Source organism: Microtus oregoni, unplaced genomic scaffold (genome assembly GCF_018167655.1).
Source record: "Microtus oregoni isolate MIOR12 unplaced genomic scaffold, Mior012 000105F_ref0000443, whole genome shotgun sequence".
Taxonomy (NCBI): Eukaryota; Metazoa; Chordata; class Mammalia; order Rodentia; family Cricetidae; genus Microtus; species Microtus oregoni.
Window position 1 is genome coordinate 2,744,189 of NW_024544720.1, and position 20,212 is coordinate 2,764,400.

The 20,212-nt window shown below is 40.4% G+C and overlaps 1 protein-coding gene across 5 annotated transcripts in view; it reads right to left on the reverse strand.

The window, feature by feature from the left end:
* The window catches only part of LOC121443338 (ubiquitin carboxyl-terminal hydrolase 14), a 44,577-nt gene extending 27,247 nt beyond the window's left edge, over nucleotides 1–17,330 (reverse strand). For 2 of the 5 annotated variants that reach the window (XM_041645060.1, XM_041645059.1), the window contains exons 1-5: nucleotides 17,087–17,330; nucleotides 11,792–11,937; nucleotides 9,884–9,916; nucleotides 5,479–5,583; nucleotides 4,185–4,288 (exon numbers count right to left, since the gene is read on the reverse strand). In XM_041645060.1, the coding sequence (XP_041500994.1) occupies nucleotides 4,185–4,288; nucleotides 5,479–5,583; nucleotides 9,884–9,916; nucleotides 11,792–11,937; nucleotides 17,087–17,102 (404 nt within the window). In that variant the 5' untranslated portion in view covers nucleotides 17,103–17,330. The remainder of the gene's footprint in view (nucleotides 1–4,184; nucleotides 4,289–5,478; nucleotides 5,584–9,883; nucleotides 9,917–11,791; nucleotides 11,938–17,086) is intronic. The other 3 variants (XM_041645058.1, XM_041645057.1, XM_041645061.1) reach the window with 2 other exon arrangements.
* Nucleotides 17,331–20,212: the final 2,882 nt, after the last annotated feature.

The window sequence follows — 20,212 nt, forward strand, 5'->3', positions numbered from 1 at the left end:
ATGTATGTGCACCACACACGTGTGTCTGGTACCTACAGAAAACAAAAGAGGGTGTCAGCCCCTCTGGAACTGAAGTTACATATAGACAGCTAGGAGCTGCTATGTGGATGCTGGGAAAGTGAATACAGATCTTCTGCAAAAGCACTTTAGCAATTAAGTGCTCTTAACTGCTGAGCCATCTCTCTAGCCTCTACTATTTTTTAATTTATATTCACTAAGAAGAGATTTACAAATTCATAGGTTCTCAAAGCATATGACTTTTACTCACTTGTGTGACGGAATATAAAAACAAAGTTTTCATTCTTTTTTTAAAACTATCATTCAACTGTAGGGCCCAGCCATGTCAAGCTCAACAGAGGCCTGAGTTTCAGATTACCTGTTTCCAGGAAAGACCACAAACTGAGACCACCCAGGCACCACCAGGAATGAAGAGGAAAGGACCTAAAGTTCGTCCCAACCATTGTACAAAGGATCATCTAACGTCTATTAGCCTGCACACATCCATTCCTTTTCACCAAGACAACCCTAGACAAATGCCACCAATCAGGGGTCCTAAACCTGAGAAATCCCTCAGTCCAACCTCTGTTGTGATAAAAGAAAAACCCACCCCAACTGAATTTGAGGCTCTCTGATCGTGCCAATGTGTTGGACACACAGACACCCCAAGTTCAACTTGAATAAAGGCTCTTTGCTTTTACATACAAAATTCAGTCTTGTGGTAGTCTTCTAGAGGCCCCAGCAACCTGCGCACAATGGTACAATGGAAAATAAAAACAAAGGTTTTGCTCTTTTTTAAAACCACCATTCAACTAGCATAGTTAAACCTTAACCTGAAGGGAACGAAATTAAAAGCATATAAACTGTTATTAACAAAGCTACTAGACAACTAAATGAGTTAGAACAGTTTGACAAACAGTGCTGGAAGATCTATATTACCTATATACAAAAAGAGATGGAGTAAGAACACATCTACCTCCTACCATACATGCAAATTAACAGGAAAAATTTCTCTTCCTTGAAAAAGGAAATGTGGCCAGATGTGATAGCTCACACCTTTAATACCAGCAGAGGTAGAGGCAAGTAGATTGCTGTAAACTACAAGACCAACCTGGTCTATATAGTGAGTTCCAGGAAAGACAGAGACCCTGTCTCAAACAAAACAAAACAAAAAACATAGTATAAATGTTGGCAATGTTATATTACAGAGTTCATTTCTAACATAACACCAGAAGAGATAAAATGAGAAATTAAAATTCAACTACATTAAAATATGATTTTTAAATTTACTGTGTGCACTCATGTGCTGCACTGCACACATGAGGATCAGAGGACTTTCAGGTGTTCACTCCTTCTACTTTGCTGAAGAAGGGGCTCACAGCATACTTCAGCAAGCTAGTTTGTCTGTCTTTGTGCCTCCCATCTGGCCCTAAGAGTGCTGGATTACAGATGCATACCACTGTATCTGGTAATTTACATAGGCTCCAGGGACCAAACTCAGGTTATCAGGCTTGCATATCAACCATATTTGGCCACTAAGCCATCTCCCTAGCTCCTACATTAAAATATTTTTTAATGTGCTGGAAACAGACTACCCACAAAGTTAAACAACTCAGAATACAGAAAAAAGTATTTATAAATTATCTAGTAAGTCAATTTAGAATGTATTTTAAAAACAACTGAATTTTTTTTTTAAAGGGGGGGACAAATAACTCAAAAACAGGCTAAGAGGAATGGGGAGATGGCTCAGTAGTTAAGCACACTGACTGCTCTTGCAGAGGACCGGGGTTCAATTCCCAGCACCCACACTGCAGCTTACAGTGTCTGTAATTCCAGTATCAGGGGACCCAACACTGTAATTTTCTGTCCTGTTACTTTAAGAGACAAGCCCCGCCCACTCCCCTCCGTTCTGCAGAGGCAAGAGGATCTTCCTTCTGCTTCTAGCATGTGAGCTCTCTCTCTGCCCTGTCTCTCTTCGGAAGAGGTGGCTCTTTTATCCTATCCCCATCCCTCTCCCTTCCCTTTCCTTCCATAACCCACTAAATACTCACTGTGCATAGCATGCCTATCCATCTCTGTCTCTCACTTGCCAAGACCTCTCATCCACAACCTCCACCGGCCTGACCCAGAGAGGCCTCAGGTGGTGGGACCCAGCTGCCCCTTTTGGCCTGCTGCCGCCCCTCGGAGAATGGCACCATCTTATCTAAACCATTACAAATACCCATGACAAAACACCAAAAAACATAGATAGATAGATAGATAGATAGATAGATAGATAGATGAATGTATTTTAAAAAACAAGCCAAAGATTTAAATAGACATTTTCAAAACATACAAATGTCCAATAAAGACCTGAAAAGATGCTTAACATCATTAGACATTAGAAACATAAATGAGACTATCAATCAGTCACCACTTTACACCTGTAGGCTAACTGCAATCAAATTCAGATTGTAACAAGTACTAAACAAAGGTGGAGAAATTAAGAGTCCTTTTCCACTGCTGGTAAAATGTAAAATGGTGCAGCATCTTTGCAGAAAATTTTGTTTCTCAAAATCTTATGACTAAACAACCCATTCCTAGGTTCAAAAACAAGAGAAATGAAAACGCTGTCCAAATGTTTGTACATGAATACCTGCAGTGGTTGGAATGAGAAACATCCCCCATAGGCTCATTTATTTGAGACAAGAGTCCCTAGTTTGTGGTGCTTTTCAGGCAAGTTCCAGACTTGCTGAGTAAGTAAGTGCATCATTAGGGGTGGCCTTTAGGAGTCTACAGACTTGTACGACTTCCTATTTCCACCCTGTTTCCTGTGTACAAGAAAGGTGATCAGCCAGTTTCCTGCTCGCAGTCATGCCTTGCCCGCCGTCATACGTTTCCCACCATTACATCACCATGGGGTATCTACCATCCTTTTGGAACTATAAGCCAAAATAAATGTGGTGGAGATACTGCAAGCTTCATGGCCCGCAGAGAAATAAGGGAAGAATGACACTTAGGGTCAGCACGTTAACAGGTGCTGGGTCAAAACATCCAGAGTCCATCTGCAGGATTTACTTTTCTTAAGCACAGTAAGAATTTGGGAGAAGGTTTCCAAGTGACAGCTATCACAACAAAGCTTTAAGCATAGCTGCACAGAAGCTCCCTACAAGGTAGCAAAGCACCTGTGAACTTTACGGTAAGAATGAGATCTATTGGTTGATAAACAGAGCTAGGACTGAGGTAGGATTTGCAATAAGCATAAGGACAGAGTCTATTGGTGGAGAGGATGCAAAGTACATGGGACCACATAAGGACAGGTTCCCTTCACTGAAAGGCAAAGTATAGGATTCAGGTCTAAACAATGCCCCAGATTTGGGGGGATTTAGGAAGTCTGGCTCATAGAGTGGCAAAAAAGATCACCCAGGTTGTTAGACAGCATCCACTCCAGCATTTTCTTCCTATGACGAAAATAGGTCTAAATGTCTTAATAAATCTTGTTACTCCAATGCTTTCTTTAAGCTGCACCTCCTATACAAGCCCTTTCTCTTCCTTAAGCGGAAAGTTTAGTCACAGGATTCTATAGCAGCATTACTCATAACAGTGGACACAAGCCAAATGCCTACCAACAAAATGAATAAAGAAAATTTTATATGTGTATACCATGAAACAGTAAGAGTAATACATGTTCAGCATGCATGAACCTTTGAAATATTATGCAAAATGAAGAAAGTCAAGTGGAAGACCACATCTTATACGATTATATGTATATGAAAGGCCCCTAATGGGCAAATTTATAAAATAGAAAGTAAATTAATTGCTGAAGATGGGTGGAAAAATAAAAGATGTGACTACCAGTGAGTACACATGTCCATTCATTCATTCATTGGAGACAGGCTCTCACTATGTAGCCCTGGCAGGTCTGGAACTCACATGCAGAACAGCCTAGCCTTAAACCCAGAGATCACCCTGCGTCTTCCTCCTGAATGAATTAAAGGTGTGCACTACCATGCCTGGCCACATTTCTTAAGAAAGGGAAGGTTTTCAAAGCAGTAACAGTCATACAATTCTGTGAATAAAAACCATGGGTACATGAAAAGCGACCTGGTGTAATAAGTGTCTCAATGAAGATGCTATGAAAGTAGGGGCGTTCATTCAAAAGTGAGCCACCTTTACTCAGAGACTAAACCAGTTCTTTTCAGTCTTACCTTTTAAGGGCATCTTTGAGTTCAGGCACAGAACGAATACACTGAACTGTAGCATTCATGTAACAAGTGTTACCAAGGTTTGTCAATCCACATGGTAACTCCATCTGATAAAAGGGGATGGAGTAGGATTAACACATTTATAAAAAGACATAACATACATAAATCACAAAAGTTCACACTCTGAGTCAAGAACCATTTACCAGCCCTATCAACTAATATTCTACCTTCACACTAAAAGTGTTCTTTCATTTCCCTTAACAGAAAACTTTTACTTGTATCACACCAGCAACAATTCTGTTTTAATTCTTTTCTAAAAAATAGGGGCACAGCCTATCAGTTCTACATCTTTCCTAAAAAATAGGAGCACAGTCTATCAGTTCTACATCTTTTCTAGAAAATAGGGGCACAGTCTATCAGTTCTACATCTTTTCTAGGCTTGTAGGAAACGTGCAGTAGAAAGACTTCAGAACAAATACACAAAAACAGACAGACAAATGAGCTGGGCTTGGTAGTGCATGCCTGCAATCTCAATAGTCAGAAGAAAGGCACATCATAAATTCAAGATTGAGCAACACAGCCTGTCCCCAAATTCCCTTCACTTCCAAAACATGTAAAGTAGTAGGTGTGTGTCTATTTTAATTTGACAAGTCTTGACCATTTTCTATATTGATTTTGCATATAATAGATTTTGCATTTTGGAATAGAAGCCAGGTCATAGCTCAGTGGCAAGGTACTTGCTTTAGCATGTCCTCAGTTTGATCCTCAGTACCATTAAAAATATATATATATATAAACTGTATTTAACATGGAAGGTATTAAGAATTTAAATATCCTATCATTTAAACTTCTCTTTGATCCTGTTTTCTCATAAGTAGTAAATATTTCAATAGAATTATCTTCCCAATACATATCTACTATATGTCGATATATGTATATTTGTGTGTGCATTATATAACACCTCCATCTGTAAAAACAGTCTTTAATATTTCATAGCTTTGAAGTATAAAAGCATAAGCCCTGAATTAGGAATGTTACATTTAATAATAAATAGAAATTAAGCTTAAGTTAAAACCACATGTAAATGAAGGAAAGCTATAATAATCAAAGTATACAATATCAAGGAACTCCTGAGTTTTATGATGACCTGTCTAGGGGAAACATTAAAATTCTGCTCATTGCTAGCACACATCAATGTTAGTAATTAAATCAGAGCCTTTAGATACTACTTTCTGGAAGGCATCTTAATAACTGTCCTTCAAAAAGTAGTGACCCAACATAAACTCTGGTGTCTTACAGCAGTTGCTAACTGTTCTTCTGTCATGTCTTCTACGAAGACAGTTTTAGCTGAGGGTTCTTCTGGAAGAGCATCTGCTGACCCCATCATTAGTACAGTCATTCCCTGTTACAAAAGAAATAAGTTCATGAAAATACTTAAAAGTTGACAATGTTATGTTCAATAAAGGGAAACTCAAAAGAACTCATACTTCAGCATGGTTCTACTAGCCAAAGAAAGGTAAATCTACATAAAACAGATTCATGGCAACCTAGCCCTGGTGGTAGCTGGAGGGAGTGACTTTAAATGGGCCTGTGTTTCTTTAGTAAGATGAGCAAACTTAGAACCTTAAGAACATCTATGAGCTTGGCACCACAGCACTTGGGAGGCCAAGGTCTGGGCACCCTGACTTCTAGTCCAGTCTGGTCTCCACAGTTCCAGGACATTTTGAGACCCTGTCTCAAAACAACAACAATAAACCAATGACTGGTCCAACTGGAAACCCACACTATGAAAGGGAGCCCATACCTGATACTTCCTGGATGGCCAGAAACCAGAGGCTGGATAGTCCAGAGACCCAGGACAGAACCAAACATGAATAAAGGAAACATGAATGATTCCTAATAATATTCTGTTATGCTCCTAGATTGGTACCTAGTCCAGCTGTCATCAGAAGCTTCATCTAGCAACTGACGGGAGAAGATGCAAAAACCCATAACCAAACATTAGGTAGGTCTCAGGTAACACCAAGCAAAGGGATTTTAAGAGCCAGAGAGGTCAAGGACACCACCAGAACACAGTCCACAGAATCAAAGCAAGGCTCATAGGGGCTCACAGAGACTGATATGAAAATCAGAGAGCCTGTATGGGTCTGAGGTAGGTCGTCTGTATATATGTTAAAGTCGTGTAGTTTGGTATTCTTATAGGACTCCTAACAGTGGAAATAGAGGTGGTCTTTATGACTTTTTTGCCTGCTCTTGGGACCCTTTTCCTCGTACTGGGTTGCCACATCCAACCTTGATATGAAGGTATGTGCCTAATATTTCTCTAACTTATTATGCTGTATTCATCCCTGAAAGGCCTTTTTTCTAAAGGGAAACAGAGAGATCTCCATGAACTTTTTATAACACAACAGCAAAGCAATACTACACCATCACTAAGGAAACTTTTTCCAAAGCCGTCTAAGGAAGCAAATATTTAAATATGCCAATAATCAGTAAGAAAACAGGAAGGAGTATTAAGCTAGGCAAGACGGCACACACATATAGGTTATAATTCTAGAACTTGGGAGATCTGCAAATATCTGGCATGGGAGGTCTTTAAAAGTTATCCTCTAGGGCTGGAAGATAAATGCAACAGGTCTTAAAGCACTTGCCATGCAAGCATGAGGACCTAAGTTCAAATCCCCAGAACCCACATAAAACCAGACACAGTAACACTCATTTCTAATCCCAGTGTTTCTAGGCAAGAAGACACGGGAAAACTCCCAGAAGCTCAAAGGACCAACTTGCCTGCCTTACACAGCAGCAAACAAACAAACAAACAAACCCTGTCTCAAACACAGTGGAAGGCAAGAACTGATCAATGTTCTCCCCACTCCCGTGAAAATATCCTCACCAAACAAACATAAAAAAAAAATCTCTTAAAAGATTTAAAATTAATCACACCAATTCCCACAAGGTTTTCCTGGTCTAAAAGAACTCACTGGTCAATGATTTCATATATGTAAAGAACATCAATCTTTAACTCACTCAGAAAGGAGAAATTTTTCTCCAACTCTCTTAAAGAGCTCAGCATAATTCTGCCAATAAAAATATAGACTAGCGGGGCTGGAGAGATGGCTCAGTGGTTAAGAGCATTGCCTGCTCTTCCAAAGGTCATGAGTTCAATTCCCAGCAACCACATGGTAGCTCATAACCATCTGTAATGAGATTTAGTGCCTTCTTCTGGCCTGCAGACACACACAGACAGAATATTGTATACATAATAAATAAATAAATATTAAAAAAAAAGCCGGGCGGTGGTGGCGCACGCCTTTAATCCCAGCACTCAGGAGGCAGAGGCAGGCGGATCTCTGTGAGTTTGAGGCCAGCCTGGTCTACAAAGGGAGTTCCAGGACAGGCTCCAAAGCTACAGAGAAACCCTGTCTCGAAAAACCAAAAAAAAAAAAAAACTAATTAATTAATTAATTAAAGACTAGCCAGGTGTGGCGGCACAGACCTCTAACCCCAGCACCAGGAGGCAGAGAAAAGAAGATCAGTTCAAGGCCATCCTCCACTACAGACAGAGTTCAGGCCCACTCTGAGCTACTTGAGACACTATCTCTATAAAAATGAAGATTGACATGCCTCATGATCATACATATAAACATCCTAAATAAGAAACAGAACCCAGCAATACATTAAGGAGGTAAATATGTCCTCCTCCCAAACGGTCACAGCACTCAAAGTGCTGTCTGTGAAACTCCACTGGCACCTGAGATTCTTTCAGAAATATTAACTCACAAATATTTTCACAACCAGGCCTGGCGGCACATGCCTTCAAGCCCAGCAGATGAATCTGCGAGTTTAAGGACTACAAAGAGTCCATGCCAGCCAGGACTAGATAGTGAGACCCTGACTGATGTTCTGTATTAGAACAAGAAGAACCATGAAGCTGCTATGTCCACTGAGTGGTGCGAGTGCTGCAAATGCTGAGTCAGAACGTGGGTTAGGGACTTCTCTCAATTTCTTACTGTGTATGAGTAAGTCTGTGTGTACCACATGTGATGCTCAGAGGACAATTTGCAGAAGTCACTTCTCTTCTACCATGTGGGTTCCAGGGACTGAACTCAAGTTTCAAATTTAGCTGCAAAGATTTACCATGGATCTAATTGCCAACTCCCTTTGTAATTACTTTTACAAGAATGAATATTTTTTAATATCTCAGTTTTAATGTCCCAACATGCTAAATATCAATGGACAAAACCCATAACAACACACTGAGGTTTATTGCACATTTTTTCTTTGACACAGAGTCTTATTCATTATGTAGCTCTGACTGATCTGGACCTTCCAGAGATATACCTATGCCTGCCTCCAGAGTGCTAGAATTAAGAGCATTTATACCATACCAAACAGACACACATCTTCATTCTATTTCTGAGGCTGAAGCAAGACTGCCTGAGCCAGCTCAGAGCCAACATGGGCAACGTTTAGAAATACTGGGTTGTAGGGGTGGGTGAGACTCAATGAGAGCACAGCTGGCATGTACCTCAGTGGTGAAAAGCTTGCCTAGCATGCACCAGACCCACAGTCCCATCCCCAGCACCAACGACAGAGGATGGGTGATAAGTAACAGTGAAATTGAACAAAGCATTAAAAAAAAAATCAGATGATCATTTTAACAAACAGAAAAATTAACAGTCATTCATAATTTTAAATTTCAGTGAATTAAGATAAAATGTCCACTCTCACTGTTTTCTATTTAACAGTACACTAAAAATTCTAACAAGAATTTAGGAGAAAAAAACAAAACCGGAAGTAATGACGACTAAAAGGGCGAGAGTAAACTCATCATTTGCAGATATTGTTCCTGTGTATGTAAAGACCTCAAAGCAATCTCCAAAAACATTACTGGAAGAATCAAGTGTTAAAATCACAGAATAAAAAAAAATAGAAAAAAGAAAATCAATTATATTTTTAAACACTAGTCATGAACACTAAAAAACAATTTTTAAAAATATTGTTTTCAACAGCAACAGAATATTAAATTCTAGAATGTGGAGCTGGAGAGATGGCTCAGCAGTTAAGAACACTGGCTGCTCTTCCAGAGGACATGGGTTCAACTCCAGTTCCTAGGGATCTAACACTCTCACACAGACATATATGAAAACAAAAGACCAATGCACAGAAAGTGAAGATGAATAAAACCATTTATAAAAATTCTTAGAATCTAACAAAGTCAGGCAAAGTCTCTATACCAAAAAACTACAACTCTGCTATAACAAAATACCTAAACAAAATAGGAAGCATACCATACTCAAAGACTTAGTACTCAAATGTAGATTCATTCTCTCTAAATTGACCTAAAGATCTATATAATTTTCAAACAAGGTCAACCTGAAGAAAATGATTTCTTCTAAAATTACAAATGAACTGAAAAATATTTTAAGAGGAAAAGTGTAGAGAATTCACAGTACCTTATTTCATACAGACTTATTTGCTTTTGTTATCAAGACCACATGATACTACTATAACTTTAAGCTACTAGATCAATGAGACAAGAGCTCATAGACAGACCTGTATTTGATTTTCAATAAAACTTAAAAGAATTATAAATAAATGATGCTGAGTAACTAAAAATACACATTTAAGAAGGGCTCTTAGGATTTATTTTGGTGAAATAACAGGGTCATTTCATTGCAATGAGTGTTCTTAATACTTACATTTTTTATTTTGATGTTTCCCCAGTCATCGTCCTATTTCAAAGACAAACAAAAATGTTTAACCACCTCTGCACAATTATTAAATTTGAAGCTACCTCAAATTAAAATTTACATGCCTGTCCCAAAACTAGAAATTCAATCCAGACCAGCTTGACTTTACATCACAAACTTCGATGTCTTTTAACTTAAACCTCTCTGATGCTCTGTTACCTTAGTTTTAAAATATTAATAATATACATTGGAAAGAAATGGAAAATCATAAAAGTCTGGTATAGGAGATATACACAATAAAGTTAATTATTATTAATCACCGTTTTAAATTAGTATTTTCTGCTATAGTCCAAAGCAAACTAAAGGACACAACTCAGCACAAACTAGTTATCCGAGTCCCTGAAGGCCAAAGATAGAATGTAGGAAGTAAACAGTTCTCCTCAATATCTATTCCTGACAAACAGGGCAGGCAGGCAGTTCTTCCAGAATGTCACATCAAACCCAACAAAAATATTTTTCTGCTATTCTATTCTTATGTGGTATTATAAACAATAAAAGAAAAAAACTCATCATTTTGTGGCCCCTCATCAAAGGCTGCTAATCTTGAACTCTCATTATAGAGTTTGTGTGATCATTACAGAGGAACAAGAGGGGAAATAGCTTTTCTCTCCTTTTAAATAAGCATTTTTATCCTCCCATCTCTAGGTGGAAGTTAGATAACAATGAATTTTTTTAATGTGCATTAGTGTTTTTTGCCTGTATGTACATTTGGTATGAGGGGTTCCAGATGCCCTAAAGTTACAGACAGTTGTGAGCTGCCATGTGGGTGCTGGAAATTGAACCCCGGTCCTCTGGAAAAATAGCAAGTATTCTTAACCACTGAGCCATCTCTCTAACCCCCACAACAGTTAATTACTCTTCTTTTTTCCTTTTTCTTTTTTTTTTGGGGGGGGGGGGTTGTTTTGGTTTGGTTTTTTTGGTTTAGTTTTTCAAGACAGAGCTTCTCTGTGTAGCCCTGGCTGTCCTGGAACTTACTCTGTAGATCAGGCTAGCCTTGAACTCAGAGAGATCTATCTGCCTGCCTCTGCCTCTTGAGCACTGGTATTAAAGTAATTACTCTTAAGAGAAAAATATTTTTCTTTAAAATGTAGAAAAGCGGGGGAAAATGTATAAGTGTCCCATTATTTGAAAACCAGGGCTTTGATGAAGATGTTAAACTCAATTTCAACATTCATATACATTATAAAAATATATACTATGGTATTTAAAAAAAAACAAATTACCCATACTGTTGCATTTTTATTATTCTATAGTTTATGTGTATGAATGCATACCTGGTATCTTGGGAAGTCAGAAGAGGGCATCAGATCCCCTAGAACTCTAGTTACAGACAGTTGTGAGTCCCCAGGTGGGTGCTGAGAATCAAATCTGAGTCTTTTGCAAGGCCAACAAGTGTTCCTAACAACTAATCCATTTCTCTAGCCCCTGGTTGTATATTTTTAACACATAAAATTTTCCATCTCTGTACATGAAATTATCAAAGATATGCAAATCCATTTTATGCTAGTCTACAACAAAAATAAACATCTTCATAGAAAAATTCAAACATTATAGGATGCTATAGTCCCGACCACTGGAGGTATCTACTGAAAAAAATTTTAAATGACACTTTGCAATATTATATTTTGAAATAGACATGATGTTTCTCACATACAGAACACCACTAGAAAGGGTTTAAACAGGAGGCAGAAGCAGGCAGATCTGTGTGTTCAAAGCCAGCTTGATCTACCTGGGGAGATTCAAGCCAGTCAGGACTACATCATAAGATCATGTCTCCAAAAATGTACATTAGTAATAATCATAGTGTCTAGTATTAATTATATAAGCAGTATTAATAAAATTTTAGATCACTTTTACCTTCAGTGTTCCTCCTTTCACCATAACTTTTTGTCTGGCTGGCTGGACTCCAGTCAGTGCAAAAAGCTGGGCCTTGAACACCATTGGAGGTTCATCAGTATTCAATTCTACACCTTCAAATTTCTCCTTTCCCCATTTTACTGTAACTGTAAAGAAAAACATAATTATTTTTCACTTACATACTTTTAAATTTATAGACCTCAAAATCAGAAAATACTTAGGGAATAACTCTTAAAGGTGAAAATATGCCAGGACCTACCATTTAGGAGATAGAGACAAGCCATCTTTGTGAGGCCCAAGCCAGTCAAGACTACAGAGAGACCCTGTCTCAATCCCAACCCTCCAAAAGGAAAAGTCAAAATATATCCTTCATTGTTTTATTTCCCAAATGAGTAATGTACATGCAATGGACCCAAAACAAAATTTTACCAGATCTAATTTGGTTTCTCATTATATAAATAAAGCTTGCTGAGAGCACAGTTCAGTGGTACAGCATCTGCCTAGCATAGAGATGACATGAGCTAAATTCCCAGCACTGCAGGATAAAAGAGGGGGAGGAAGAAGGGGAGGAGAAGAAAGGGAGATAAGAAAGGAAGGAATGGGACAGGGAGCAGAGGGGAAAGAAGAGACTAACTTGAGAAGTTGATTGATTCATGTCACAAAATTGGTTATTAACTATCATCCAAGTATTCTAAATTATACATCAATAAGTTCTGTATATCAAGATGAACCTCTGATCCCACTGAACTATCTCCCAGAATAAAGTTCCCAGCCTTCAGGATGTGTTAGCTTAAGAACCATTTAAAGCAGTGGTTCTCAACCTCCCTAATATTGTGACCCTTTAATACAGTTCCTTATGTTGTTCTGAGCTCCCAAACATAAAATTATTTTCATTGTTAATTCATAACTATAATTTTACTACTGTTATGAATCATAATGTAAATACCTGTTTTTCGATGGTCTTAGGCAATCCCTGTGAAAGGGTCAAGACCCACAGGTTGAGAATCACTTACTTACAGCAATAGACACTGCTGGAACAATGAGTCCGAAAGACAAAAGAGATTGTGAGAAAACAAAACAATCTCAGCAAGCGATGGTGGCGCACGCCTTTAATCCTAGTACTTGGGAGGCAGAGGCAGGTGGATCGCTGTGAGTTTGAGGTCAACCTGGTCTACAGAGCTAGTTCTAGTTCTAGGAAAGTCAGGGCTACACAGAGAAACTCTGTCTCCAAAAAGAAAAAAAAAAAAATTGAGGGAAGAAAAGAATACTGAAAACAGGGTAAGGAATTATAATTCAGGCTGAGTATGTAGTTGCACACTCAGGAAGTGAATTCTTGGGCCCATGAGATGGTTCCGTGGGTAAAAGCCTGATGTTCGGTTTACAAGCTTGATGACCCGCATTCGATTTCCAGATCTCAGTGTAGAAAGGTAAAACCAACTCCCAAAAGTTGTCTTCTCAAAATGTGTGCCTGCACATGCAAACTGGCATGTGTGTGTATGTGCGCACACATGCACCATTCTTTTTTAAAAAGTATTATACTTCTAAATTATAAGAAAGGTGTATGAAAAATAAAAGGTTGTTTCCCAAACAAAGAGATACTCAAGTGTTCAAAAAAATCCAAAGAAATGTTGGCTACATATGTGAGCTATGGTCTCCCTGCCTCCATTATTTGGGGTTTTGAGGTTTAAGTTTTAGCGTATAGCTGAGACTGGGCTCAAACTGGTAATTCTCCTGCCTCAACTTTCTGAGTACACATGCCTGCAAGCACAGAATTTTAAAAGTCTTTTAACTTTTTATTACATTTTACTTATTACTGAGCATATATGTTTATGTATGGGGTGTGTAAGCTATTGCAAGCATATTAAGGTCACAGAATAACTTGCATGGGTTGGTTGATTCTCTCCATCCACCATGTGGATGGGTACTGAGGATGCAACTCAGATCATACAAAGCACTTTTACTTCACTGTTCCCGCCCTACTCCCCGCCACAAATGTTTCTCATGACGGTTAGTGAGGGTATAGAAAAACTAGAATCCTGTGCACAGCTGGTGTGAACATAAAATAGCAGTTGCAATGGAATAAACAGGAACTACCTCAAGAAAAAATTAAGCTAGGTAGTGGTGGCGACCACTTTCAGTCCCAGCACTCAGGAGGCTGAGACAAGAGAACCTGTGAATTGGAGGAGGCCAGCCTGGTCTATAAAATGCAAGTTCCAAGACAGCCAGGATTATATAGAGAAACTGGCTCAAGAAATACAAAAAAAAAGCATGGCTCAACTTCAAATAGCTAACTTTTGAAATATGTAAACAATAAAACTCAAGCAAATATACTGAAAACTGAGTCTTTTCAAAAATGGAAATTTCAAAACAAATTCCAGCTTCTAGAAATCAAAACTTTAATTCCTGACCCAGACTCCACTTCTAAACTCTATCAACAGAGTATGCTAAAGCCAGATTTAATGAGTCCAGAGAGAAGGCTCAGGAGGTAACAGCACTTGTTGCTAAGCCTGACAACCTGGGTTCAATCAGACAATCCACATGGTGGAAGAAGAAATCAATTCCCATGACCACCAAACACATTTTGCATGCACACCCACCTCATACAGAATAAATAAACATTGATTTAATAATAAGTACATTACCCATCTTTAGAGAGAATCTAATATAGAGATGATGTGATAGTTATAATGATGTTTATTATAAAGATTAAAGGCTCAAAGAACAACAATTTTCTTTTTAAGACATGGTCTTACTATATAGCCCTGACTATAATTTGAAGTGTAGATCAGCTTGGCCTTGAACTCACAGGAAGATTCTGCCTCCCAATGCTGGGATTAAAGGTGTACACCACCACACACACAACTAAACAAAAGTCTTGAGTAAGGAAGTATTATTTATTGTTCTGTTTGATCTTGCTTTTTTGAACAGGGTCTTCCTGTGTAGCCTACATTGTACCAAAATTTACTGTCCTTCTGTCTCAGTGCTTCAAATGTTGAGACTAGAGATATGAACCACCATAACCCAACCAGGAAAGATTTCTTGAAGGAATTATTAACTTTTGAATTATCACTGCCAACTTTTGAGTTGAATCTCAAAGCAAAGGTCAGAGAAGTATTCTTAAAACAGACAAGGAAAACAAAAATTTAGCATGAGTTCTGAGATAGCAATAATTCCTAGAGTGTATTAGAAAGTAGCAGAGAAAACTGGAAGCTATTAACAAGGGTGAAGTGGAAAAGGCAGCATATGGCCAGGCAGTAGTGGTGCATGCCTTTAATTCCAGCACTCGGGAGACAGAGGTAGGCCAGCCTGGTCTACAGAGCAAGTTCCAGGACAGTCAAGGCTACACAGAAAAACCCTACATCAAAAAATAAAAAAAAAATAAAAAGATAAAAAAAACAGAAGAAGAAGAAGAAGAAGAAGAAGAGAAGAGGAGGAGAAGGGGAAGGAGAAGAGAAGAAGGAAGAAGAGAGGGAGAAGGGAGAAAAAGAAGAGGGAGAAGGGAGAAGAGGGAAGAAGAAAGAGGAGGAGGAGAAGAAGAGGGAGGACAGGGAGGAGAGGGAGGAGAGGGAGAAGAGGGAGAAGGGAAAAGGAAGGAGAAAAGAGAAGGGAGGAGGGAGAAGGAAGGAGGAGGAGGAGGAGGAGAAGGAGGAAGAAGAAGAAGAAGAAGAAGAAGAAGAAGAAGAAGAAGAAGAAGAAGAGCAGGAGGAGGAGGAAGGGTAGCATATGGCACACTGAAACATACATATGGTCTTTTATGGTATATGCAATGTGTAATCCCTGAAAGAGTTAAAGAATAAAGGCTGCTTGGTGTGTTTGATTATTAGACAACTCTAACAGGAGCAGGAAAAATAGGTTCAAATATAGCATAAATTGTAATCTAAAGAGACAAAAAGCAAAGACACTGAGAATACAGTTTAGTGGTTTCTACTTAGCATGCACAAGTTCCTCCTAGGTTTGATCTCCAATAACACAATAACAAGTTGCGTGTGTGTGTGTGTGTGTGTGTGTGCGTGTGTGTTTCCTTCTTTTTTGGTTTTTCGAGGCAGGGTTTCTCTGTGTTGGTTCCCTGTCTGTCCTAGAACTTGCTCTATAGACCAGACTGGCTCTAAAATAAGAGATCGGCCTAACTCTGCTGGGATCAAAGCATTACCCACCATATGTGGCCTACAAGTTTTAAAGTAATGTATAATAATAGTACAAGATAAAAAAATAAAAAATAATAATACAAGCTAAAGATAACACAGGACAAATGAAAATAGTATTAGATATAAAGGAGAGGACGCCAGGTGTTGTGGTGTACATTTTTAATCCCAGCAATTGGGAGGCAGAGAGGGGCGATTTTTGAGTTCCAGGCCTGCTAGGCCTACACAGCTAGCCCTTGTCTCCTGTCTCCAAACAAAAAAAATAATAAAAGAATCCATCCTAAGATTAACTATTATTCTTGGTTCATATAATTCTTTAAAAGCAATCAATGTCTTATAAAGGATGTCAAAGTGGAGAGTCAGAATAATCAATAAACCACATCCATAGGCAACTGGAGTTGCCATATACATTTCTGGAAGCCATTTTGACTAAGAGTAGGAAAAGTGAAGTCCATTAACTAAGGAAAACATGATCCTTGGTCAGTATCTTGGAAAGCCTGAAAGAAAAGACTGCCAAATGCCAAAGAGAAAGAAACAGCACTCGCCAGTATTTGTATTGATCTACCCTTTGAAGCTAACACTATGCTGCATCTTCGCAGTCTAAAGCAATGTATGCTGAAGTTAAAACGAAGCATCAAAAAGACTGATTTGCAGACGGCTTCGAGATAGAACTGAAATTGGCACAAAGGGGGCGGTAGAACCAAAAGGGTGAGCAAAGGGAGCTACTGAAGCAACCCCAAAAGCAGAAGACAAGCAAACCTTATACCGGAGACCTTCCCCCAACTTCCCTCCATGCTCATTTCACTGCTATCATCCAGGAGCTCAAAGCAAGCACGCTCGACCAGCCTGATCTTCTGAGCCCCAGGACACACCTTCACCTTTCCCAGCACACTAGGTCAGCGACAGAAAGTATTCTGCAGAGTCACGACTCTTGAGGTTTTCCGTGTCTCCACCCCTGCTCCCACCCCACCCACTCGGAGACACGGCGGACAAGCTCCCACACGTAGCTGGGCGCCGACTCGCGCGGCGGCTACCCCGCACTTCCCACAGTGGCCCTCCGCGGCTGTGCCCTGCGCGCGCCTCTGCAGGCTGGGCCTAGGCGGAGGCCTACCATCGGCTGCGAGAGCGCGGCGGGAGGGAGGATGGTGCTCACCGGAGTAGAGAGGCATGGTGGGGCAGAAGGGAGGAAACGGCGCGGGAGGCTGGGTCTGACAAGGGCGGCAGAGGGATCTGAAGCAGCTCGTGGAGCCTGCCGGGGACGAAGCACGGTGGTGGCGGTAGCTCCGCTGCGACAAGCCTCATTCAAACCGGCCACTAGCGATGACGCAGCAGCACGCTGTTCGCCCAGGGAGCCGCTGCAGGAGGGAGGCGCTGCACGGGGCAGAGGCGGGGCCGGGGGGAGGGAAATAAAGGGAAGGGGGTGGGCCAAGTGGAGGAGGGGACCGGGGACGGGGGGCGGCCGGGGGAGGTGAGGGAGGAAGGCGGGGCCTGGAGGTGAGGGGCGGGCTGAAGTTGTGGGGGCGGGGCCTGGGAAGAGCAGCGTGGCCCGAAGGATGATGGGAGTGCGGGGCAGGCTGAGGAGAGAGGTGGGGCCTGATGCTTAAAGGAGGAAGAGGAGTTAGTTACGAGGAGCGGAGGAGGAAAGAGGCACAGATGAGGAGCAGCGGCGGGGGCCTGGGGTAGAAAGCCAAGGAGATAAGCCATAGAGGGGTGGGAGGAACTTGGTGGTGAGTAGAGGAAAGTGAGCAGGCCGACGCCTGGAGGTGTATCGGAAGGAGCAAAGGTGGACACTGGAAGGACTGAGACTAGCAAAGGAGTGAAAGTGGAGATCCAGGCCAAGAGGGGGAGGGGGCCTGGTGGGATGCAGTCCACCCGCAGGCCTCGAGGCCCTTGCCCTGCCACAGGTTCTGTACTGTGCTTTCATTAACCTGTCCGTTGCCTTTTACTAACTCATCACATTTCCGGTTTGTTTGTTTGTTTTTGAGAAGGTCTACTTCGAGGCAGGGTTTCTCTGTGTAGCTTTGAAGCCTGTCCTGGCACTCACTCTGTAGACCAGACTGGCCTCAAACTCACACAGATCTGCCTGCCGCTGCCTGGGATTAAAGGCGGGCGCCAACTGCAGGTTTATGGATAAACAAGGCCAGTGGAATATGATCAAATATCAGGGGTATATATAATTTTTATGGGTTTTGGTATTTGGCCTGCGCGTATGTCTGAGGGAATCGGATCCACTGGAACTTGAGTTACTGACAGTCATGAGATGCCACCTGGGTGCTGGAAATTGAAACCCGGTCCTTTGGTAGAGCAGCCAATGTCTTAGCCACTCCCCAGCCCCAATATCAGAGTTTTCATAAATCTTATTAATGTATCCATGACAAGAGAGGAAGACCTTACAATCACATTTGTTAACGGGACTTTATAAACTATACCACTGTTTAGGATGCTTTCTTCCTCTTAACATGAATTTTGTCTGTCTTTAACACCCCCCTTGTTGCTTACTCTTTCATATGAACAAAGGCTACTCCTATCAAGTCATAGCCATTCTCTCCTTTCTCCCACTAGTGTCTAAAGCACTCAAAATAGGATACAAAATGAATAAAACACAAATCCTGTCTAATAAGGCCTAGGATAACTCAAAGTATCACCATATGCGTTCATTAAATCCAGGACTCTCTAAATGGAGCCCTTTGCTGGAAGCAACAAAAATCAGAGCTGGCCAGGGATGAAGAAAGAACTATCTGGCTCAGCCTCCTCCCCAAATGCATCGAGGCGTGTGGTGTGGACTTCGCCAAGTGGAAAAGCCCCTCAGTGGTTTGCCATAGCTGCAGTAACCAATGGCCACAAACTTGGCCATTATCTTATCAGTGGTGTAGTCAGGAACCCGGGGAGCCTTAACCATAAGGTGTTGGCAGGATAACTTCCCCTGGAAGTACCAATGGAGAAATCTAGTCCTTGCCTTGTCTAGGTGTTACAAGCCGTCCATGTTCATTGGCTGCTAACTCCATCTCTGCCATGGTTATCATGCTTCCTTTGCCAGCTTTTTCTGACTTTGCTGCCTCCCTCGTTTTAAGCTCCCAATAATTACACTGGCTTCACCTGAATAATTCAGGCCAATCTTCTCAAAGTCTTTAAACACACAAGTAAATCACTATTTGAAGGTAGTATTCACAAGCTCAGGGATTTATATGTGGACATGTTTGCAGGAGCTTTGTTTTATCTGCAAGATACTTCCAAAAACAAGCATGTAAGGTAAAAAAAAAAAATCTACTGTCCTTTCTTATAACATCTTTAACTTTATTCCAATATTTTTTCTCTGCTTCATAATTCTTGTAGAAAAAGGTCTGCCTTAAATATTTTAAGAAATACATTATGTCTAGGACAGTGCTTTGCTTTAAAAGATGTTCAAATATTTTCTAAATGGATGCGAAACATAGTTGAAGATCAATAGAGATGCAGATTGTATCAAGTAAATACATGTTTCTGTGACAAAGAGGCCTCAAAATTCAGCTGTTTGAAGTAGAGGGTTGTGGAAGAGTCAGAGAAGAATGAAGGAAAGGTTGGTGCCACCTATTACACTAACTGAATATAAATGGGGCCGATCAGACAGCTCAGTGGGCAAAGAGGCTCTGAGTTTGAGCTCTGGAACCCACTGATGGAAGGAGAGAGCTCACACCCACAAGTTGATCTCTGACTCCGTGCAGAGAACAAGGGAGACAGAGAGGGACACACCCAGGGCAAGAAGTCAGGCAGCCACTAATCATCCAGACATGAGAAGCAGTGAACGTGAGCTATACAGAATGAAAGAAAGGTAAAAAATAAATAAATAAATGAATAAATAAATAAATAACAAAAACACCAACGGCAAAAAAGAAACAGATTAAGTTAAAGGGGTAGCCAGAAATAAACCTAAACTAGGCCAAGTAGTCATAACTGATAAGAAGTCTCTGTGTCATGATTTGGGTGCTGGTTGGTGACCCAAAAGAAAAAGCCTGATACAACTGGATTCCCAGGAAGTAGAGTTAGCATGGTTGTAAGTCACTATTTGGGTGCTAGGACTTGAACCCACATTGTCAGGAAAAGCAGCCAGTTGTCTTAACTTTGAACTGGCTCTCAGCCCCCTCAGCCATTTTAAACAATTGCTGTTTGTACCAATTAGCATTTAACCAATCTTTTAATATTTACTATCTATTAGCAGTTAATGATGTGTACTATTCTATTTATGTGTATATATAGCAGTTATATTTCCACTTAGATTATGAATAGTTCATTGTACTGATGA